The sequence below is a fragment of the Lipophrys pholis genome, assembly GCF_963383615.2.
Source record: "Lipophrys pholis genome assembly, chromosome: 7".
In the NCBI taxonomy this organism is placed as follows: domain Eukaryota; kingdom Metazoa; phylum Chordata; class Actinopteri; order Blenniiformes; family Blenniidae; genus Lipophrys; species Lipophrys pholis.
Window position 1 is genome coordinate 33,278,488 of NC_137638.1, and position 24,811 is coordinate 33,303,298.

Here is a 24,811-nt window from a genome sequence, read left to right on the forward strand (position 1 = left end):
GGAACACACAGTAGTTTCAAGATGGCGGCGAGCAGAAGGCTGGCCAAGGTAAATCTCCGGTCCCGTTATTTTCTCGTTTTTCCTGCCGTATACACACGCGTCGGGGCGGGCGGGCGGCGACTTGACAGTTTTAGCGGGTGCTGGGCGTTGTGGTGGCGCGGGGAAAGAACCGTGCGGCCCGCGCGGCCGTACACTCCGCGGAGAGGTCACTGCTGTCCGCCGAGCTGAGCTGTTGTTTCCGTTAGACGGCGAAGCGACCGGCGAATTAGGCCGGAGTCCCGACACAGCCTCCCGGAGAGCACACAGGAGCCCCCCCGGACACGGGGAGGAGTCCGGATTGGGTTTCTTTCCCACCGACACGGAGAACAGGAGGCTGTGTAGCGAGCTGGTAGGATTAACGGCGGCTGCGTGAAGATTTCCCCGACAGAAGGCGGCTGCTAATCGGCTAGCCAGTTATCCTTCACATCCCCGCTGGCGAGGCAGCGAGGAGGGCCGATCCCCGACCTGCTTCTGGCCGATCCCCGAAGCGGGTTCTGGTCTCACTGCAGCGCCAGTTTCCGGTGGGACGGACGGTACAGACAGTTCGGTGTGTTTGAAGCACATTGAGCCAGGTCTGTGAGCCTGCTGGAAGCGTGTTGCTAACAGGAGTTCTCTGTCTGGACGCCAAGTACTCGCTTTCAGTTTCACTTGGGGTTTTTTCAATCTTTGTTGAAGGTGCAGACCAAACAAATCCTCAGGTGGCCCAGTGTGAGGAACGCATGCAGTCCACACACGGACCCGTCAGAGAGCTGTGCTTCTGAGCAAGTTGAGCCCGACTATCAGTTTATCTCTGAGCTCAACTCCAGGCAGCAGGATGCTTCTCATCTGTTCTCTATCAGAGAGGAGGATGCTGCAGGGAGCGGATGCTGTCACTCTGTAGAACACATCAACACACATCACTACTAATCCACACGCTCAGTTACACACTTTACCGGTGATTCTTGATCTTCTTGAAGATTCATTGGGGCCAAAAAGACTGACCAGGAATGTCAGGCCCATTTCAGAACTATCTTCAGATGCATTAGGTCACATTAAGAATGTCAGTAATGTGGCAGGAACTCATCGTGCTGATGTGTAAATGCATCTTTAAGCAACTGCTGCTGTCTGATAATACTGCAACAAGAAGAGTGGAGGATTCAGTGAACTGTAAATCTCTCCCTGTAGTTCTGTCTCTTTCTCTCTGTGTGCAAATAATTAGATAGCTGGTTTTACACTTGCTTTTTTCAAGAGAGCTTTTTAATGTGACCCTCAACAAAAGTTTTTATAGTCCCAGGCTTCAATTATTACTACAGCCACCTTGACTACTACTACTATAATAACAATGATGATAGTAATAATGGTAACATCAGCTGAAACATCTGCTATAAAAACAACTTTTACTGACATCTACAGGGTTGATCTTAAATATGCAGGGGGTCCAGGACCCCAAAAAGGTTGAGAACCACTGCTGTATATGAACTGACACATTGTAGAACTTCTCATTCTAGAAACGTACAAATTCTGGAAATCTGGCCGGTTCTCAAAACTCTGACACGCTCTCTAACATTGACAGATTCCAGAATGCAGACTGATTTTAGTAATCATATTCTATAACCTAAACTCATATAAGTTTATTCCAAGAACATTGAGACAGAAACTAGTTCTATGAGTCAGGCAAACGGTTCACCTGGTTTCATGTAATTCCTCTCCACACCACTGAGTGCGCTGTACTCACCGCTGGTTAATCCTGCTCCTCTTCCTCCTCCTTCACTCTTGTGATAGGAAAATGTCGGCGGCAGGTGCAGTGTGTCCACTAGGTTGTGCGAGGTGTTGTGTGGCGTCTATGCACTCCGGTGTGCCGCTACTCACTCAGCTCGCAGTTGAGTGTATCAGTCATTCTTTATTCATGTGTAGCATGTCACTTCGCTGGTGTGTGAGCCCCGCAGCTCTTTAGCATGTAGCATCGCTGGTGTGTGAGCCCCGCAGCTCTTTAGCATGTAGCATTGCTGGTGTGTGAGCCCCGCAGCTCTTTAGCATGTAGCATCGCTGGTGTGTGAGCCACAGAGCTCTTCAGCATGTAGCATTGCTGGTGTGTGAACCACAGAGCTCTTTAGCATGTAGCATCGCTGGTGTGTGAACCACAGAGCTCTTTAGCATGTAGCATCGCTGGTGTGTGAGCCCTGCAGCTCTTTAGCATGTAGCATCGCTGGTGTGTGAGCCACAGAGCTCTTTAGCATGTAGCATTGCTGGTGTGTGAGCCACAGAGCTCTTTAGCATGTAGCATCGCTGGTGTGTGAACCACAGAGCTCTTTAGCATGTAGCATCGCTGGTGTGTGAGCCCTGCAGCTCTTTAGCATGTAGCATCGCTGGTGTGTGAACCACAGAGCTCTTTAGCATGTAGCATCGCTGGTGTGTGAGCCCTGCAGGTCTTTAGCATGTAGCATCGCTGGTGTGTGAGCCACGAAGATTCTTAGCATCGCTGGTGTGTGAGCCAAGAAGATTCTTAGCATGTAGCATGTATCTTGACTCGAACTAATGTGCTGCATCTGATTGGACCCGCCCTACTCTGCTTCTGATTGGCTAGTACTCGCTGCATTCTCTAATTTGATTGGTTGATGTCTTTGTTTACCTGCAGCATGAAGGATTACGAGGCAATCAGATGCAGAGTAGGGAGGGTCATTACAAAGTATTGCTAACCACTAAATTACACCAAGAATATGTGACGATGAGTAAATATTCTGGAGGGATTTCCACGATATAGTCGACTTACGGCCACTGTTTCTAAAAAATAGTGTTTCTGAGCTGTTTTTTTTAAAGAAGCCAACATTGAGCAGATACCCACTTCTCCAGGATCAATACACCACTGAACATTAGTATCTGATTATTAATGAGACGCTGAGATAATCTTTATTTTTTATACAGTCTTCAGAAGAATGATAAGTCTGTGGATGATCAGCAGGACACTTAGACTCTGTTCAAGCTGCAGGTCTTGATGCTCAATTCCGATTTTTTGCTGGTATGCGATTTTTTTTTTTTGCGTGATCATTCACATTACATTTTGATGGCGACCTTTATCAGACTGCCGTGTGAACGAGATCGAATCCAACGGGTCAGGGCCTCAGAGTGCAGAAGACGCTTGGATGGCACGCCAATGTCTGATTAGGACGCCCCCTGGTGGCCTCCCTTTAGAAGTCTACCAGGCAGGTCCAACTGAGAGGTTGACCGAGGTGGACCCAGGACTCTGGAGAGATCATATCTCTGGTTTGGTCTGGGAGGAGGACCGAGGTGGGCCCAGGACTCTGGAGAGATCGTATCTCTGGTTTGGTCTGGGAGGAGGACCGAGGTGGGCCCAGGACTCTGGAGAGATCATATCTCTGGTTTGGTCTGGGAGGAGGACCGAGGTGGGCCCAGGACTCTGGAGAGATCATATCTCTGGTTTGGTCTGGGAGGAGGACCGAGGTGGGCCCAGGACTCTGGAGAGATCATATCTCTGGTTTGGTCTGGGAGGAGGACCGAGGTGAGCCCAGGACTCTGGAGAGATCATCTCTCTGGTTTGGTCTGGGAGGAGGACCGAGGTGAGCCTAGGACTCTGGAGAGATCGTATCTCTGGTTTGGTCTGGGAGGAGGACCGAGGTGAGCCTAGGACTCTGGAGAGATCGTATCTCTGGTTTGGTCTGGGAGGAGGACCGAGGTGAGCCCAGGACTCTGGAGAGATCGTATCTCTGGTTTGGTCTGGGAGGAGGACCGAGGTGAGCCCAGGACTCTGGAGAGATCATATCTCTGGTTTGGTCTGGGAGGAGGACCGAGGTGAGCCCAGGACTCTGGAGAGATCATATCTCTGGTTTGGTCTGGGAGGAGGACCGAGGTGGGCCCAGGACTCTGGAGAGATCATATCTCTGGTTTGGTCTGGGAGGAGGACCGAGGTGGGCCCAGGACTCTGGAGAGATCATATCTCTGGTTTGGTCTGGGAGGAGGACCGAGGTGGGCCCAGGACTCTGGAGAGATCATATCTCTGGTTTGGTCTGGGAGGAGGACCGAGGTGAGCCCAGGACTCTGGAGAGATCATATCTCTGGTTTGGTCTGGGAGGAGGACCGAGGTGAGCCCAGGACTCTGGAGAGATCATATCTCTGGTTTGGTCTGGGAGGAGGACCGAGGTGAGCCCAGGACTCTGGAGAGATCATATCTCTGGTTTGGTCTGGGAGGAGGACCGAGGTGAGCCCAGGACTCTGGAGAGATCATATCTCTGGTTTGGTCTGGGAGGAGGACCGAGGTGAGCCTAGGACTCTGGAGAGATCATATCTCTGGTTTGGTCTGGGAGGAGGACCGAGGTGAGCCTAGGACTCTGGAGAGATCATATCTCTGGTTTGGTCTGGGAGGAGGACCGAGGTGGGCCCAGGACTCTGGAGAGATCATATCTCTGGTTTGGTCTGGGAGGAGGACCGAGGTGGGCCCAGGACTCTGGAGAGATCATATCTCTGGTTTGGTCTGGGAGGAGGACCGAGGTGGGCCCAGGACTCTGGAGAGATCATATCTCTGGTTTGGTCTGGGAGGAGGACCGAGGTGAGCCCAGGACTCTGGAGAGATCATATCTCTGGTTTGGTCTGGGAGGAGGACCGAGGTGAGCCCAGGACTCTGGAGAGATCATATCTCTGGTTTGGTCTGGGAGGAGGACCGAGGTGAGCCCAGGACTCTGGAGAGATCATATCTCTGGTTTGGTCTGGGAGGAGTACTTGCTACCTCCTCCTTTTCTGCAAGAAGGAACAGGAGGAGCCCTGTGAGAGCTCTGCAACATGACCTCCAGCAGGCCACTAATGTGATGTTTCTGCTCAAACTGTCAGAAACAGAGTTCACCGGGGTGCTATGAGGGCCCACGTCCACAAGGGGAAGCTGTTCTTACAGCCCAACACCCTGCAGGCCCATTGGCATTAGCCAGAGAAAAGCAATATTGGCAGTTTTGCCATTGGCGCCCTGTGCTCTTCACTGATGAGCACATGTGACAGAGTCTGGAGAACATGGGAGAACGTTCTGCTGCAGCAACATCCTCCAGCATGAGCGGTTTGGCGGTGGGTCAGTTATAGTGTGGGGAGGCATTTCTTTGGAAGCCCACAGCCCTCCATGTGCTAGCCAGAGGTACCCTGACTGCCATTAGGTACGGGGATGAGATCCTCAGACCCAGTGTGAGACCAGATGCTGGTGCAGTGGTTCCTGGGTTCCTTCTGATGCAGGACAATGCCAGGCCTCATGTGGCTGAAGTGTGTCAACACTTCTTCCATGATGAAGGTATTGATGCTCTGGACTGGCCTGCCCGTTCCCCAGACCTCAATCCAACTGACCACATCTGGACATCATGTCTGGTTCCATCCACCAACCACATGTTGACCACAGACGGTCGAGGGGTTGACTGATGCTTTGAGCCATCCCTCAGGAGAACGTCTCGCAGGAGAACGTCCCTCAGGAGAACGTCCCTCAGGAGAACGTCCGCCACCTCATCAGAAGCATGCCCAGGTGTTGTAGGGAGGTCCTACAGGCAGGTGGAGGCCACACACTCTACAGAGCCTCATTTTGACTTGTCTGGAGGAATCTTACCTGACGTTGGATCAGCCTGCCATGTCATTCTCCACTTTTATTTTGATAGGATTCCAAATCCAGACCTCCATGGGATAATAGTTTGATTTACATTGATAATTTTTAGGTTGTTTTGTTCTCAACGCACTGTACTATATATTGAATAAAGACTTTCAACTGAGATATTTTATTAATTGAGATCTAGAAGGTTATTTTAGTGTTCTTTTAGTTTTATTGAGCAGTGTACTTGAATATAATATGTACAAAGATATATATAAAATGTAACTTCAGAAGTCACATACAAGGATCGCAAAAATGCCAAAAAGTTTTACTGGACAATAATAAACGCTAAATACTTCAGCAGTAAACAACATATCTGACTAGAATTCATAAATGACTCTGAAACAGTTATAATGTGAAAAAAATTTTTTTTTCCAGAAACAGAAAACACTGCATGAACATACAAATATAGAAAAATATTAAAGATGTCTATGAATGACACTATTTTTTTGTTCTATAAAATAAATGTAATGTTTTTCTGAATTTGATAAAAGCCCTCACCACCACCGTATGACATCAAATAACTCACAAGTTGTTTGGAAAAACGCCACACAGGAACCGGAAATCACAGCCTAGTCATGTGACATGTCGTCCATCAATATGAAAGACTGGAAGGTAAATCTTGGCTTTTTCAGAGTGATAAATGAAAAATTCGGACATGAGACCAGTTTTAAGAGGATATTAATCAGACCAAGGGCATTTTTATCGGTAATGACCGGCTGTCCGACATATTTTGCGATCACTGCACATACAGTCCAGTTTCATCTTGAGTGGCTGGACTGGTAAAATAAAGCTATAATAACATTTGAATTTGGACTTGGAAGTGTTTCTTTGTTGTGATTCACAGTTTACGGGATGAATTTGGCAAGATCACACAATTGGTACAAAAGAATTACACAATCTCAACATAGTCAATTTTAATGAAACATTCTGCTGAAAAATACAGTGAAATGTAAAAAAAAAAAAAAAAAAAGTCCTATATAACCACTCGCTTGGTGGTTTCTGGGGCTGATTGGAGTTTTCTGCGGCCGGTTTTGGTTCACGGGCCTTTTGTTTGACTGAAGTAAACTTCAGCACAGCGCCACTGGCTGGAGGCTGACCACTGGCTGGAGGCTGACCACTGGCTGGAGGCTGACCACTGGCTGGAGGCTGACCACTGGCTGGAGGCTGATCACTGGCTGGAGGCTGATCACTGGCTGGAGGCTGACCACTGGCTGGAGGCTGATCACTGGCTGGAGGCTGACCACTTGTGTGTTAAAAGTTAAAACCTCTCCGTGCTCAACTATTTGTCTGCTCTTACCGGGTCCCTTGTCCGAAGTTCTACTCTACACATAAGTTGGACAGCTTTCAGCAAGGTGGGCACTATTTATTCAAAGATCAGCCATCCAAATGACGTTCAGAGGCTTGTTGCCTTAAACCATGCAGTGGAATGGAGCTGCTGCTACTTAAACTGACTTTAGCAGCAAAAATTCTGCCTGTGTTCAGTCTGTTCCACCGAGCCCCGCCCCTACTGGAGGAGGAGCCGGCGAGTACCAGACTCAGTCTTGGACTGTTGTGAAGGTGGAGACTTGTGGTGGTGGATTTGCGTCAATTAAAAATAATTATTAAAAAAAAAAAAAAAAGGTTTAAGCAACAACAGAAAAGCACAAGGATTGGTAGAACAGAATGTGACAAATGCCGAAAAACTAGAGGGGGGGGGGACTCGAATTTGCAAAATGAAAATCAATTTATGCTACAAATTCGATAAATAGATTAAATAGATTTTTTTGACCAGCCCTAGTCTGTAGTCATTTTTAAGTGCATTTAGAAGAAAAATCAAAACTTGAATTTTTTCTTAAAAAAATTATATTTTCTTTTAGGGCAAATCGCCCAGCCCAACATGATCCTGATCGTCGTTAATGTTAAGCAGGTTAACAACTTACTCGTTCAACCCAGCGTTTTCCCTTTAGGATCATTGTTCGATGATGTCAAAGGGGCGGAGTTTGCAGTGTCTGACCAATCACAAATCTTGTAGAGCAGCTTACTTTACTATTGAGGAGCAGATGAATATTCTCCAACAATATGAAGAATTCAAACACAGGACAAGCAACACTGTTACAGCAGCCAAAGCAGGAAGGAATGCAGCAGAAAACTGCCGACTGATAATGCAGAACTTCTTGAGATGATACGATCTTAATTCATGGGACAATATAAATGGACAAGTCCAGACTTTGACAAGGCAGCTCCAAAACCTTCATTTGGTTTTTGAAGTCCTTCAGAGGCCGACATGCTGGGTGTTTTGGATCGATGTACTGCTGCAGAACCCAAGTGTGCTTCAGCTTGAGCTGACGAACTGATGGCAGAACATTCTCCTCCAGGATTCTCTGGTGGAGCAGAATTTGTGGTTCCACCAGTCACAGCAAGTGGTCCACGTCCTGAAGCAGCAAAGCCCCGGACCATTCACACCACCACCACCATGTTTGATTGTTGGTCTGATGAAATGCTGTGGTACTTTTACGCCAGATGTAACATGACACACACCCTCCAAAGATTTCAACTTTTGTCTTAAAGTCTTGGGGATCATTCAGATGTTTGCTTGCCTTTATGTTCCTTTTGGTCAGCAGTGGCTTTCACCTGGAACTCTGCCGTGGAGGCCATCTTTGCCCAGTTTCTTCCTTATTGTTGAGTCATAAACTCTGACCTTAACTGAGGCCAGGGAGGCCTGCCTTTCTTTAGATGCTGTCCTGGTTCCTTGGTGACCTCCTGGACGAGTCGTCGCTGGGTTCTTGGGTAGTTTAGATGTTGTCCTGGTTCCTTGGTGACCTCCTGGACGAGTCGTCGCTGGGTTCTTGGGTAGTTTAGATATTGTCCTAGTTCCTTGGTGACTTCCTGGATGAGTCGTCGCTGGGTTCTTGGGTAGTTTAGATGTTGTCCTGGTTCCTTGGTGACCTCCTGGACGAGTCGTCGCTGGGTTCTTGGGTAGTTTAGATGTTGTCCTGGTTCCTTGGTGACCTCCTGGACGAGTCGTCGCTGGGTTCTTGGGTAGTTTAGATGTTGTCCTGGTTCCTTGGTGACCTCCTGGACGAGTCGTCGCTAGGTTCTTGGGTAGTTTAGATGTTGTCCTGGTTCCTTGGTGACCTCCTGGACGAGTCGTCGCTGGGTTCTTGGGTAGTTTAGATGTTGTCCTGGTTCCTTGGTGACCTCCTGGACGAGTCGTCGCTGGGTTCTTGGGTAGTTTACGAGTTGTTCTGGTTCCTTGGTGACCTCCTGGACAAGTCGTCGCTGGGTTCTTGGGTAGTTTAGATGTTGTCCTGGTTCCTTGGTGACCTCCTGGACGAGTCGTCGCTGGGTTCTTGGGTAGTTTACGAGTTGTCCTGGTTCCTTGGTGACCTCCTGGACGAGTCGTCGCTGGGTTCTTTGGTAGTTTAGGAGTTGTCCTGGTTCCTTGGTGACCTCCTGGACGAGTCGTCGCTGGGTTCTTGGGTAGTTTTGGTTGGCTGGCCACTCCTGCAGAGGTTCTCCACTGTTCCATGATTTCTCCATTTGTGAGTAATCGCTCGCTGTGGTTCACTGGAGGCCTAAAGCTTCTCAAAGGTCTTTGGAACCTTTCCAGACTGATGGAGAGCAATGACTTTCTTTCTCATCTGTTCCTGAGTTTCTTTGGAGCACAACATTGTGTTGCAGCTGTTCCAGATCTTTCATTTTGTTACACGGGTTCTATTGAAGTGAGTTCTTGGTTTAACAGGTCTGGAGGTGACCAGATTTGGGTGTGGTCAGTGAAATTGAACTCAGCTTCCCAGAAAATGTGATAAGCCAAGTTAATTGATGATTTATCAAGGAGGGCAATGATCTTCACGCAGGGCCATCATCATCATCATTTAAAAACTTCATTTTGTGTTTACATTGCGTATCTTTGTCTCATATTTAAATTAGCTTGATGCTCTTAAATATTTAAGTGGGGGAAATAATCCAAACAATAAGAATTTGAGAAGAGGGCAGACACCGTTTCACAGCACGGTCTGTAATTATATCTAAAGATGCATTAATGCATGTTTTTGTCCACAGCTATTATTAGTCTATTTCCTCAGGTTTTCTGAATACCTTTGTTGATACCTATCCAGCATAATTACTTTACTTCTACGTTAATAATTTGCTTCATTATGTTGATTTCTTCTAATATCTGTTGTGACCAGACAAGTTTGACTTTCTTTTGGACTAATCAGTAATCTTATATGGTTTCATAAAAATTACTGCACAAGATCTCCACAGTGTCCGAAGTGAGAACTACCGTTACACAGTATATAAGAATGAACGTACATTGGCTATGTACGCTGCCTGTGTCTTCAGCACATAAATGAAGCAGACAGAGGATGGAGCCAATGGTCTAGTAGCATTTACATTCAGGAAACAAATATATTAGGAATGTTCTCCTGGCCCATCATTTTACCCCCCTTGGAATCTGCTATGGTGCCGTCATTTTCTTGGTGTTTCTGGTGGTTGTGGGGAGCTTGGGTCAGTGGCCCGACTGTGCAGTAAAGTGAAAAGCTGGTAGTGAATCTTGTGACAATGTCGGAACATAATCTCCAGCTGTTTGGGGTCACACAACAGTCCATAAACAACTCTGGCTGTAAGGCTGAAGACCACATGTCAGCCAACCGTCGGGACAAGTGCTCATCAGAATCACGCAGCGCGTAATAACAATACAGATATCTGGCTTGGGTTGTTTGGTAAACCATTACTGTATTGGTATCGCGGTACTGACGCCTTTAAAATGATACTATACTGGGCCCGGCTGGTACGGTATCTTTTTTTTTTCTCCTCCCCGTCGCCACGGAGCGTCACTGTGTTGTAATTTGCACCGAGGAGAGTCGGTCTCTCTGTGGGGGAAGCGTCGAGTTTCATTAGATGTGCAATCACTCTTATCATTAGTTATAGCAATTCCAATGGTTAATTAATGTTCAATTATGCATTCAAGAGAGACAGAGTCCACAACTTGTAGAAAGAACAGGTACTAGAAGTGCTCTATGAAGAACTCGTCACTGAGAACAAACGAGCCCGGTGTCTCCATCAACACTGAGGCTCCACTGTGTAAACAGTGTTAGAGAACACGTCTGGTCAAGGCTGGAAACACTACGAACACATGAAGGACAAACACCCAGACCTGCATAAGTAGTTCAAAGAACCACAGGTAATAACTTATATACCCATGAAAAAATAGTTCTGGAAAAAAAGTAAACTTATAAATATTAGTATTATAAATATAATAAATAATATAAAAGAATATAATACGAAAATATTTGATTTTAGCCATTTAATGTTATTAAGATTACTGCATAGTAACAAACCATTTAAAGACATTGGTCCTACTTAAGACAGGCTGTAGCTAATGACATTTTTTGTGTCCTTTTTATTTGGAAAAGTATCGAACTACATGGTGGTATCGGTATCGATACCAAAACGTGACACTACATCACGCCAATACTTTGTACAAGTAGCTCATGTGTGAAGGCAACCCGAAGCTAAAGTTTTTGGTGTTGGTCTGCACACCAATACCAATGTGGAGTCACCTTGAGCATTCAGCACATTTCTATACATCAAAAGATTCCTATTGTGCCTTTTGTCTATGCAAACTTACAAAGTGGGATGTTTCTGTTAAGAATGGCCTGACGAGATTCAAGGAATGCTTAGTAAGCGACCAGGTAAAGTTTTGTATACTTTTTGGCTCAAAATGTGACCTCCTTTATTTTGTTTGTTTTCTCAGGAACTTGAAGAAATTCGTAAGTCTGGAATGAAAAACTTCAGAAACATTCAAGTTGAAGAATCGAACCTATTGTCATGGCAAGGGCTCATTGTTCCTGTAAGTAGTAGAAACCTGATGGCTTGTCTCTTGGTCTGTAGAGCAAGTCCTGCTCTGCTCCACTGACTCCCGCCTCTCGCTTTCAGGACAACCCTCCTTATGACAAAGGTGCTTTCAGGATCGAAATCATTTTCCCCACCGAGTACCCCTTCAAGCCTCCCAAGATCACATTCAAAACAAAGATCTATCACCCCAACATCGACGAGAAGGGCCAGGTCTGCTTGCCTGTGATCAGCGCCGAGAACTGGAAGCCTGCCACCAAAACTGACCAAGGTGGGTCCAACTTCATGAAACTTCTTCTAATGCTAATGAAAGCAAAGAAAAATGTCTTCTGACCTGGTCAACAACAAAAAGTCTGATACTCAATCAGAAAACCAGATCTTAAATTTCAAAGACACACCGATGATCAGAGGAAAATGTAAACCAAAGGTGAAAATTGAAAGTGAAAGTACAGATTAATCAATGACCTGCTGACCAGATTATCCAGCTGCGTTAGCAGCAGCTAGCATGCTAAGGTACGCACACAGTTCTCTGCGGTCTGGGATATAAGACAGACTAGACGTTAGTGACTGGAGGTCCTCATGAAGGAGGAAGGTGTAGATGAACAGTCAACACAGAAATAGCAGGACCAGTGACAATGCTGGAAAACAAAGGAAGTCCTGATTTCAAATGGATAATGGAGGGACGACAGCGTGTTACGTCCTCTACATATCAGACATCACTAGTGGTGCTCCGATCATGACCGATCACAACAATACACCACCTGTGGCTCATAGGTTGCAGCCTGCAGCAGCTCTGTGTTCAGCTCTAGTCTTTCTAGTCTCTTTTCTCCTTGTTCTCGTCTTTCTAGTCTCTTCTTCTCTCCATGCTCTAGTCTTTCTAGTCCCCTCTTCTCTCCATGCTCTAGTCTTTCTAGTCTCTTCTTCTCTCCATGCTCTAGTCTTTCTAGTCTCTTCTTCTCTCCATGCTCTAGTCTTTCTAGTCTCCTCCTGAGGTGGGTGTAGCCCCCTCCACCCCCCTTAGCTACGGCCTTCCACTTGATAACAGCTGTTAACCAGCTCTTGAGGAGGGCCGAGCTCTGAAATGACCCTCCTCCCACTGGTGTCTGTCCTGTTCTGAGCCTCTGTTTCTCCAGCATTTCCCCTGAAGTGATGTTTCTGTCTTCCTGAACTCGTCTTACTATAGTAGCCATCACATGCTGCTTTATGTGCTCTAGTCTGAACTGCAGGAGCTGACAGCACTTGGTGGTGACCTGCTGAACTCTCCCTCCTCACGCTCGCTCACCTGTCTGCCGCCCCACCATGGAAGCCATGTTTAAAACTTGTTTTTTCTTAAAAAAAACAAAAAAAAAGAAGAAATAATCTAACCAAACCTACAGGTGTTGTTAGATCCTGCCACTAAATGTGAAGTTAAGGACGCTTGTATACAGCGCTTACAGGGTGATCTCTTGAGGAGAGCTTTTCTGCAGCAGGCGGACAACGCACACACACACTCACACACACAAAAACACACACACACACAGCTGTGTGTGAAAAATTTGCACTATTAAAGACAGATTTGCAAGAATTGAAGAAAATAGGTGCGATTCCTGCCATCCTGCAGTGAAATTCAGTCGCTGCCTGTATAATATTTCCCCTCCATGTATACAGGCCATAATGACAATGAGCATATTTCTCTCTATAGTGACGGTGCTGTAGTTAAACGGACTGTACTTCTCCTCTCGGACACATCAGGTCAATCATCTACTAGGGAGTGTCTCACTGTGAGTGAGGTCTGTGTGGAACAGACCTCACTCACAGGTTCCATAGCGTTACATAGCGTCCAGTATGAACCTCGGTGCGCTCTGCCCTGCACTGTATTCACTCTGGATATGCTCGTGTCCAGTGAACGAGCTGCAGTACAATTCTGCTTTCTGTGTACTGTGGACTGCAAACTGGCTTCATGTGCTTCTCCATGCTGACTTGGCAGAACGACTCACAGCAAGTCACAGTATTGGAGTACTGAATCTAAACCCGGCTCATGAGTCTGTTTCACCTGCTTGATTCTATTTAGTGTTTTCCTCATTCACCCTGTGCTGAGGAGCTTCCAGCTGACCCACTTTTCTAGAAAATGACTCTGCGCTGGGTTTCTCTTTATGGCTGCCTCCAGCTTGGATCAACAATCAAAGTCCATGCTGAAGTGCTCCTCTGGCTCGTAAAGCACAAACGTCACTTTGGTCTCCACCTAGAGATACTGTGATCTCCACCTAGAGATACTGTGATCCACACCTAGAGATACTGTGGTCTCCACCTAGAGATACTGTGATCCACACCTAGAGATACTGTGATCCACACCTAGAGATACTGTGATCTCCACCTAGAGATACTGTGATCTCCACCTAGAGATACTGTGATCTCCACCTAGAGATACTGTGGTCTCCACCTAGAGATACTGTGATCCACACCTAGAGATACTGTGATCCACACCTAGAGATACTGTGATCTCCACCTAGAGATACTGTGATCCACACCTAGAGATACTGTGATCTCCACCTAGAGATACTGTGATCTCCACCTAGAGATACTGTGATCTCCACCTAGAGATACTGTGCTCTCCACCTAGAGATACTGTGATCCACACCTAGAGATACTGTGATCCACACCTAGAGATACTGTGATCCACACCTAGAGATACTGTGATCCACACCTAGAGATACTGTGATCTCCACCTAGAGATACTGTGATCTCCACCTAGAGATACTGTGATCTCCACCTAGAGATACTGTGATCTCCACCTAGAGATACTGTGGTCTCCACCTAGAGATACTGTGGTTTCCACCTAGAGATACTGTGATCCACACCTAGAGATACTGTGATCCACACCTAGAGATACTGTGATCCACACCTAGAGATACTGTGATCCACACCTAGAGATACTGTGATCCACACCTAGAGATACTGTGATCCACACCTAGAGATACTGTGATCTCCACCTAGAGATACTGTGATCCACACCTAGAGATACTGTGATCCACACCTAGAGATACTGTGATCCACACCTAGAGATACTGTGATCTCCACCTAGAGATACTGTGATCCACACCTAGAGATACTGTGGTCTCCACCTAGAGATACTGTGGTCTCCACCTAGAGATACTGTGGTCTCCACCTAGAGATACTGTGATCCACACCTAGAGATACTGTGATCCACACCTAGAGATACTGTGCTCTCCACCTAGAGATACTGTGCTCTCCACCTAGAGATACTGTGGTTTCCACCTAGAGATACTGTGATCCACACCTAGAGATACTGTGATCTCCACCTAGAGATACTGTGATCCACACCTGGAGATACTGTGGTTTCCACCTAGAGATACTGTGATTCACACCTAGAGATACTGTGCTCTCCACCTAGAGATACTGTGATCCACACCTAGAGATACTGTGCTCTCCACCTAGAGATATTGTAATCCACACCTAGAGATACTGTGCTCTCCACCTAGAGATACTGTGCTCTCCACCTAGAGATACTGTGCTCTCCACCTAGAGATACTGTGCTCTCCACCTAGAGATACTGTGGACTCCACCTAGAGATACTGTGATCCACACCTAGAGATACTGTGATCTCCACCTAGAGATACTGTGATCCACACCTGGAGATACTGTGGTTTCCACCTAGAGATACTGTGATTCACACCTAGAGATACTGTGCTCTCCACCTAGAGATACTGTGATCCACACCTAGAGATACTGTGCTCTCCACCTAGAGATACTGTAATCCACACCTAGAGATACTGTAATCCACACCTATAGATACTGTGCTCTCCACCTAGAGATACTGTGCTCTCCACCTAGAGATACTGTGGACTCCACCTAGAGATACTGTGATCCACACCTAGAGATACTGTGATCCACACCTAGAGATACTGTGGTCTCCACCTAGAGATACTGTGATCCACACCTAGAGATACTGTGATCCACACCTAGAGATACTGTGATCCACACCTAGAGATACTGTGATTCACACCTAGAGATACTGTGATTCACACCTAGAGATACTGTGATTCACACCTAGAGATACTGTGGTCTCCACCTAGAGATACTGTGGTCTCCACCTAGAGATACTGTGATTCACACCTAGAGATACTGTGATCCACACCTAGAGATACTGTGATCTCCACCTAGAGATACTGTGATCTCCACCTAGAGATACTGTGATTCACACCTAGAGATACTGTGATCTCCACCTAGAGATACTGTGATCTCCACCTAGAGATACTGTGATCTCCACCTAGAGATACTGTGGCCTCCACCTAGAGATACTGTGATTCACACCTAGAGATACTGTGGTCTCCACCTAGAGATACTGTGAATCACACCTAGAGATACTGTGGTTTCCACCTAGAGATACTGTGATCCACACCTAGAGATACTGTGATCTCCACCTAGAGATACTGTGATCTCCACCTAGAGATACTGTGATCTCCACCTAGAGATGCTGTGATCCACACCTAGAGATACTGTGATCTCCACCTAGAGATGCTGTTATCTCCACCTAGAGATACTGTGATTCACACCTAGAGATACTGTGATCTCCACCTAGAGATACTGTGATCTCCACCTAGAGATACTGTGATCCACACCTAGAGATACTGTGATCCACACCTAGAGATACTGTGATCTCCACCTAGAGATACTGTGATCTCCACCTAGAGATACTGTGATTCACACCTAGAGATACTGTGGCCTCCACCTAGAGATACTGTGGTCTCCACCTAGAGATACTGTGGTCTCCACCTAGAGATACTGTGATCTCCACCTAGAGATACTGTGGGCTCCACCTAGAGATACTGTGATCCACACCTAGAGATACTGTGGTTTCCACCTAGAGATACTGTGATCTCCACCTAGAGTATACTGTGATCTCCACCTAGAGATACTGTGATCCACACCTAGAGATATTGTGGTCTCCACCTAGAGATACTGTGCTCTCCACCTAGAGATACTGTGGTTTCCACCTAGAGATACTGTGATCTCCACCTAGAGATACTGTGATCTCCACCTAGAGATACTGTGATCCACACCTAGAGATATTGTGGTCTCCACCTAGAGATACTGTGCTCTCCACCTAGAGATACTGTGGTTTCCACCTAGAGATACTGTGATCCACACCTAGAGATACTGTGATCTCCACCTAGAGATACTGTGATCCACACCTGGAGATACTGTGGTTTTCACCTAGAGATACTGTGATTCACACCTAGAGATACTGTGCTCTCCACCTAGAGATACTGTGATCCACACCTAGAGATACTGTGGTCTCCACCTAGAGATACTGTAATCCACACCTAGAGATACTTTGCTCTCCACCTAGAGATACTGTGGACTCCACCTAGAGATACTGTGATCCACACCTAGAGATACTGTGATCCACACCTAGAGATACTGTGGTCTCCACCTAGAGATACTGTGATCCACATCTAGAGATACTGTGATCCACACCTAGAGATACTGTGATCCACACCTAGAGATACTGTGATTCACACCTAGAGATACTGTGATCCACACCTAGAGATACTGTGGTCTCCACCTAGAGATACTGTGATTCACACCTAGAGATACTGTGATCTCCACCTAGAGATACTGTGATCTCCACCTAGAGATACTGTGATCTCCACCTAGAGATACTGTGATTCACACCTAGAGATACTGTGGTCTCCACCTAGAGATACTGTGATCCACATCTAGAGATACTGTGGTCTCCACCTAGAGATACTGTGATCCACACCTAGAGATACTGTGATCCACACCTAGAGATACTGTGATGCACACCTAGAGATACTGTGGTCTCCACCTAGAGATACTGTGATCCACACCTAGAGATACTGTGATCCACACCTAGAGATACTGTGGTCTCCACCTAGAGATACTGTGATCCACACCTAGAGATACTGTGATCCACACCTAGAGATACTGTGATCCACACCTAGAGATACTGTGCTCTCCACCTAGAGATACTGTGATTCACACCTAGAGATACTGTGATTCACACCTAGAGATACTGTGATCCACACCTAGAGATACTGTGGTCTCCACCTAGAGATACTGTGATCCACACCTAGAGATACTGTGATCCACACCTAGAGATACTGTGGTCTCCACCTAGAGATACTGTGATCCACACCTAGAGATACTGTGATCCACACCTAGAGATACTGTGATCCACACCTAGAGATACTGTGCTCTCCACCTAGAGATACTGTGATTCACACCTAGAGATACTGTGATTCACACCTAGAGATACTGTGATCCACACCTAGAGATACTGTGATCCACACCTAGAGATACTGTGATCCACACCTAGAGATACTGTGATCCACACCTAGAGATACTGTGATCCACACCTAGAGATACTGTGATTCACACCTAGAGATACTGTGATTCACACCTAGAGATACTGTGATCCACACCTCAGCATTTATTACAGCAAACAAAGTCCCCAGTCACCAGAGCAAACAACCACAAGCAGAAAGATTCACTGCATCCTGAAGAATCCACAGTGGAGGCCTTTTGAGCAGCTCAGTGGGTAGAGCGCTCGTCTGTCAATTGGAACTTTCGCGGTTCAAGTTCCTATCTGTCCACATGTTGAAGTGTCCTTGAGCAAGACACTGAACCCCACACTGCTCCCAGTGGACAGACAGAGCTCCGCATGGTGGCACCTCCTGCTGTGTGAATGTGTGTCAATGGGTGAACGTGATCAACAATGTAAAGCACTGTGGGGAAAAGCTCTATAGAAGTGAAATCCAATGACCATTTTGAAGCTCTGTGTGTGAAGAACCGTGTGTCTATCCTCTGAAATCAAAGTGGAAGCAAGTGAAAGTGAGTCAAGCTGAATAATATCTGATCTTCACAGCTTTGTTTGTCTTCCTCCCTGTAGAGCCACGGAAACCTGTTTTTTTTGGTTTTGTTTTTTTTAGAGCAAATCAACACTAGACTTGTGCGGTGGCAACCCTTGCAGGTCAACATGGTGAATGCTTAGAGCGCCCTCTGCTGGCTGACCAGATAAACTCCTGTGTAGACGTTGTAACATGTGATGACTCAGTACTAGATAGAGCAGGGTTTCCCCCAGGACCCAGGGCTTCTCCCTAAATGTCTTTGTGTGTGTTTGTGTGTGTGTTGCAGTAATTCAGTCGCTCATTGCCCTGGTGAACGACCCCCAGCCGGAGCACCCCCTGAGGGCCGACCTAGCAGAGGAATACTCAAAGGACCGTAAAAAATTCTTGAAGAATGCAGAAGAGTTTACGAAGAAACACGGAGAAAAGCGGCCAATGGACTGATCACCTGGCCAGCTTGTAGCCCTCTCTCTGACCCCCCCCATACTCATCTCCCCTTTCTCTCTCTACTCCCACTCTCATCTCACTCCCCCCCTCCTCTTCTTCGCCCTTGCAGCCGTGGAGTCGCCCAGCTGATCCAGGCACCCCCCACCTTATCCAGGACTCTGTGGATCAGACGGCCTCCTCCCCTCCTCTGCCATAAATCTCAAACCATTGTTAACTTTCTACTCTTTCTTAAAGTGGAAAAAGCAGAAATGAAGATGTTCTGTGTTCACTTTCTATTCCTCCCTCCATGTAATCGTCTTAAGTCTCAAGGTTTTTTCTTTCCTCCATCATTCAAACCTCCTGAAAACAGAGGCCAGACACTGTAGCTAGGACCTGGACCCCCCCCAACTCGTCTCCTCTGCTTGTAGAGATTTGCACTGTAACTGGGTGAAACGGCCCCCAGTGCCCCCCACCCAGTGTCACCAAATTCTAGAAGAACCCACGTCCAAACACTCCACACGTCAGTCTAATTAGTGCCCCCCTCCCCCCACAGTTTCTGCCCCCTCAGGCCTCTTCTACCCCAGCTGACTGACACATGGCTGGTATTTATTTCCTCGGTTTCAAGGTGCAATTTGTCCAATTTTCATCACCAAATTCAGAAAATGTCAAAGTTGAGTCCACACAGCTTAGCCGCTAGCATGATGCTACAATGAGTCACTGAAGTGTCGAGTCTGAGGGGTGGAGTCTGTCCTCACTCTGACAAGAAGAGGGCATATACAAAAGAGGTGAGAAAAAGCCGTTTGGTTGTTGGATTGTTGACAGACTAGATACTGAAGTTGTAAAGACTGAAGTCACCAGTGTGTCTTGATCCAACAATAGAAGCTACAGCTTCAGGTATGCGACTAGATGCTAGAGCCAAAGCAGGAGAGACTTCCGTTCCTCTGATTAAAGATGGACTACAGGTTGGCTTTTAGTGTGGACAGACTGGCTGCTATAGTGACTAGTCCCTGTTCAGGTCAACATCTAGTCCATTTTCGACTCTAGCATCAAGTCTTTCCATGATAGAGAATCAGCTCTGTCCTCAGAGCAACAAGATTAGATTAAACAGGAAGTTTTTCCATTATATTTTCACTTTATTGCTGGAATGAAGGCAGACTAGATGCTCAAACTAGTCTCTCCGCAGTCTGGGAAGCTATTAGTTAAATGGATTGTCTAATGGAAAACTAGACGTTAGTGTGGCATGTAGACGGGATTAAACATCAGACATGTTTTGGTTCAGTGTTGGATTGAGGGCAGACTGGATACTAGAGTGAGGCTCCTTGTGGACTATGGAAGACGAGACAGCAGGATGAGTCCAGCTGCACCTACATTAGCCTCAATGTGGAGCAGTTTCCTTACAGACTAGACGCTGCAGTGACTCCTCACCTGATGCTCTGCGCCTTTAAAGACCCCGGCCGTTGTGATTGGCCCTGAAGTGTTGGTGGGATGGTCGCCCGTCTCCAGTTTGAGCCCACCATCCATCTGCAGGGGGCGTGAGGAGGGGGGAGGCACTCTGCTGGAATGAAGCCTGGCTTCAGTTGGGAAGTGCACTTGGGGGGGGGGGGGGGGGGGGGGACTGCAGGGGTCCAACCAACCCACTATGTAACAGCTCTTCGATCTGGTCCCAATATTGTTTCATAATAAAGATGGCTGACCATTTGGCCTCACTGTCTGTCTGCTGCACACCTGTGTGCTGACCCCGGTCCTGCTGGTCCTCCAGTCTGGTCCTCCTGGTAGTCCACCTGCTGGTCCTCCTGGTAGTCCCCCTGGTAGTTCACCTGCTGGTCCTCCAGTTTGGTCCTCCTGGTAGTCCACCTGCTGGTCCTCCAGTCTGGTCCACCTGGTAGTCCACTTGCTGTTCCTCCAGTCTGGTCTTCCCGGTAGTCCACCTGGTAGTTCACCTGCTGGTCCTCCAGTCTGGTCCTCCTGGTAGTTCACCTGCTGGTCCTCCAGTCTGGTCCGTCTGGTAGTCCACCTGCTGGTCTACCTGGTAGTCCACTTGCTGGTCCTCCAGTCTGGTCCTCCTGGTAGTCCACCTGCTGGTCCTCCTGGTAGTCCCCCTGGTAGTTCACCTGCTGGTCCTCCAGTTTGGTCCTCCTGGTAGTCCACCTGCTGGTCCTCCAGTCTGGTCCACCTGGTAGTCCACTTGCTGTTCCTCCAGTCTGGTCTTCCCGGTAGTCCACCTGGTAGTTCACCTGCTGGTCCTCCAGTCTGGTCCTCCTGGTAGTTCACCTGCTGGTCCTCCAGTCTGGTCCGTCTGGTAGTCCACCTGCTGGTCTACCTGGTAGTCCACTTGCTGGTCCTCCAGTCTGGTCCGCCTGGTAGTCCACCTGCTGGTCTACCTGGTAGTCCACTTACTGGTCCTCTTGCTGGTCTTCCTGGTAGTCCACCTGTTGGTCCTCCTGCTGGTCTACCTGGTAGTCCACTTGCTGGTCCTCCTGCTGTTCTTCCTGGTAGTCCACCTGTTGGACCACCTTGCTGGTCCTCCTGGTAGTCCACCTGCTGGTCCTCCTGGTAGTCCCCCTGCTGGACAACCTTGCTGGTCCTCCATGTCGTCCACCCGCTGGTCTACCTGGAAGAACGCCTGCTGGGCCTCCTGCTGGTCTACCTGGTGGTCCACCTGCTGGTCTAACTGGTAGTCCTTCTGCTGGACCACCTGGAAGACTTCCTGCTGGTCTAACTGGTGGTCTACCTGGTAGTCCTCCTGCTGGTCCTCCTGCTGGTCAACCTGGTAGTCCTCCTGCTGGTCTACCTGGTAGTCCACCTGCTCATCCTCCTGCCGGACCACCTGGTAGTCCTCTTGCTGGTCCTCCTGTTGGTCTACCTGATAGTTCACCTGCTGGTCTACCTGGTAGTCCACCTGCTGGTCCTTCTGCTGGTCTACCTGGTAGTCCACCCGCTGGTCTGGTCACATCATCAGGACACAGGTTGAGATAAAGGGTCAAAGGAAGGTTCTGTGAATTTGGACAAGTCTCTGAGAAGACCTGAAGGTGAAGAAGTGGACTTACTAGATGCCTGGTCCAACAAGTCCGGGGCAGCGTCTCCTGGTCCAGAGGACAGACTTTGTTCTAGAATGACCCAAGCTTTGTCTCTTCCTGCTGGACGAAGCCGACCAGACACGGAAGTGGACAGGATGTCCTCAGTCCAACACCAGGAAGAAGGTTTCTCTCTAGTATCTAGTCTGTCTTTTAAAAACTAAATGAAAGTCCAGAACAGGAAGAAGCAAGGGTTTGTCTCTTTTTGTTGGGCGAAGACAAACCAGACGATAGTGAGGGGATGTCCTTAGTCCAACATGAGGAAGAACCCAGAGTTTTAGTTTTTCCTTCAAACTAGATTCTAGAGTGACTAGAGGAACCACTTCTTCCTCTTGTTGGACGAAGACGAACTCGATGCTGAAGTGACGGGACGTTGTCAGTCCAACAACAGATCAAGAACTTTTATCTCCCGATGTGTAATAACAACTAGAAGCCAGATGAAGTGACACCGTGTCTCTGACATCCAGTCAGTCTTCTGAAGAGGAAGTGAACGTCTGCCAGGAAGAATGCACAGTGCCTCCTGCTGGACGTTGGAGTGAAAGAGGAAGAAGCTGCTGGTCCTGGAAAAAGGACCGACTGGATGCAGTTTGGGTTTTGTCAAAATGAAGCACTTCTTACATTAAAGGTAAAACTGGTTTTAAGTTTTACCTTTAATGTGAGAATGAATAAAACTTCCAGTTGTACTCATAAAAGTCAACGCAAATAATTCGATTTTTTTTTTTTGAGGACTAAAGTTTGAATTTTTATTTTTAAACAAAAACACTAAAATGTCTGATTCCAGGCAGAATGTTGATGGATAAAGTATGAACTTGTGAAAAATGAGCATGAAATATTGATTTTAATTCATCTTTTTTTCATTTGACTATCAATATTAGAAAAGTCTGAATTGTTTTAAGTGACGATGTCCGGAGGTGGAGCTACGTCAGAATATCAGGGACCTAAAACAGGCCACATTTTGACCAAAATACATTTTTGTGAAGAGACTTAAAATCTTGACGAAAAACATGAGTTTAATAATAGTTACAAATCAGCAGGAGAGAAACGGGTGCGGGTTTGGAAAATAAAGGAAACAAAGTGAAGACTAACAAGTTTGGAGTAAAGTTTAAAGTTCATTGAAAACGTTTTTTTTACAGTGAAGTCAAAATATTGAGGAAAAAATGGCAAAATTGTAAAAATGAAATCACTTAAGAAGTTTTCTAATTTTGAGAAGAAAGTAAAATGAGTTTACTTCAGGAACTGAACTTCACTTTAGTCAAATCTGGACAATTTTAGAAAAGAAGGAAAAAATGTAAAGATGATTTATGAAGATTTGCTTTGTAAAATAAATAAAATTTGTAAATAAAGTCAAAATGTTTCAAATGAAGATGAAACTTTGAGGGAAAAAGTCCAAACATTTCAGAATAAAGTTTGAATGAAGGATCCATGAAGAAATCCCTCGATATTCTCCAAAATGTTTTTACAAAGGAACCTGCTGAGACGCTCAGGCCACAGGAAGACAGGAAGCAGGTACTGAGGAAGTATTACACACCACAGTCTTCTACTGCTGTCTGCCACTACTTCCTGGACTTCAGGTACTGAGGAAGTATTACACACCACAGTCTTCTACTGCTGTCTGCCACTACTTCCTGGACTTCAGGTACAACAATGTTTGACTGCACCGTGTCCTCAGCCACACCCATCTGGAAAAGCTCTCACAGTCTGGAATTAGGTTTCCTACCAAGATATTCAGAGTTGTAACGTCTACGTATTCGGCCAGGAATACTTGAAATAAATACAGATCAGTGAGAAGTGGATGTGCTGCTGCGGCGGTGCTGCTGTGCTACGGTGCTGCGGTGCTACGGTGCTGCTGCGGTGCTACGGTGCTGCTGCTGTGCTACGGTGCTGCTGCGGCGGTGCTGCTGCTGTGCTACGGTGCTGCTGCGGCGGTGCTGCTGCTGTGCTACGGTGCTGCTGCGGCGGTGCTGCTGTGGTGCTGCTGCTGCGGCGGTGCTACGGTGCTGCTGCGGCGGTGCTGCTGCTGTGCTACGGTGCTGCTGCGGCGGTGCTGCTGTGGTGCTGCTGCTGCGGCGGTGCTACGGTGCTGCTGCTGCGGCGGTGCTGCGGTGCTACCCTGAACCTCAGGATTCCGCCGTCTGCAGGCCAGACCTTACAGAGACCATGTAGAAGTTTTGATGACAAGTCGCAGCTATAGAAGAAGTTTTAATGAGAAATCTCAAATGTAGAAGAAGTTTTGATGAGAAATCTCAAATGTAGAAGAAGTTTTGATGAGAAATCTCAAATGTAGAAGACGTTTTGATGAGAAATCTCAAATGTAGAAGAAGTTTTGACGAGAAATCTATTATGTAGAAGAAGTTTTGACGAGAAATCTCAAATGTAGAAGACGGTTTGACGAGAAATCGCAGCTATAGAAGAAGTTTTAATGAGAAATCTCAAATGTAGAAGAAGTTTTGATGAGAAATCTCAAATGTAGAAGAAGTTTTTATGAGAAATCTCAAATGTAGAAGAAGTTTTGATGAGATATCTCAAATGTAGAAGACGTTTTGATGAGAAATCTCAAATGTAGAAGAAGTTTTGACGAGAAATCTATTATGTAGAAGAAGTTTTGACGAGAAATCTCAAATGTAGAAGACGGTTTGACGAGAAATCGCAGATGTAGAAGAAGTTTTGACGAGAAATCTCAAATGTAGAAGAAGTTTTGACGAGAAATCTCAAATGTGGAAGAAGTTTTGACGAGAAATCACAAATGTGGAAGAAGTTTTGGCGAGAAATCGTGGATGTAGAAGAAGTTTTGACGAGAAATCGTGGATGTAGAAGAAGTTTTGACGAGAAATCGCAGATGTAGAAGAAGTTTTGACAAGAAATCTCAAATGTAGAAGTTTTGACGACAAATCTCAAATGTAGAAGAAGTTTTGGCGAGAAATCTATTATGTAGAAGAAGTTTTGACGAGAAATCTATTATG

General features: G+C 46.7%; 1 protein-coding gene across 1 annotated transcript; it reads left to right on the top strand.

Annotated features, from left to right (window-relative positions):
- LOC308112665 (ubiquitin-conjugating enzyme E2 L3) lies at nt 1–23,117 on the top strand. The gene is made up of 4 exons (XM_080468360.1): nt 1–48; nt 11,385–11,480; nt 11,567–11,753; nt 18,641–23,117. The coding sequence occupies exons 1-4, from the start codon at nt 22–24 to the stop codon at nt 18,793–18,795; spliced, it is 465 nt and encodes a 154-aa protein (XP_080324486.1). The 5' UTR covers nt 1–21; the 3' UTR covers nt 18,796–23,117.
- The last annotated feature ends 1,694 nt before the right edge of the window (nt 23,118–24,811 follow it).

Coding starts and splice junctions, on each gene's coding strand:
- LOC308112665 (XM_080468360.1), top strand. CDS start 22: ATGGCGGCGAGCAGAAGGCTGGCCAAG. Junction 11,481..11,566: donor GGCAAGGGCTCATTGTTCCT/GTAAGTAGTAGA, acceptor TCTCGCTTTCAG/GACAACCCTCCTTATGACAA. Junction 11,754..18,640: donor TGCCACCAAAACTGACCAAG/GTGGGTCCAACT, acceptor TGTGTGTTGCAG/TAATTCAGTCGCTCATTGCC.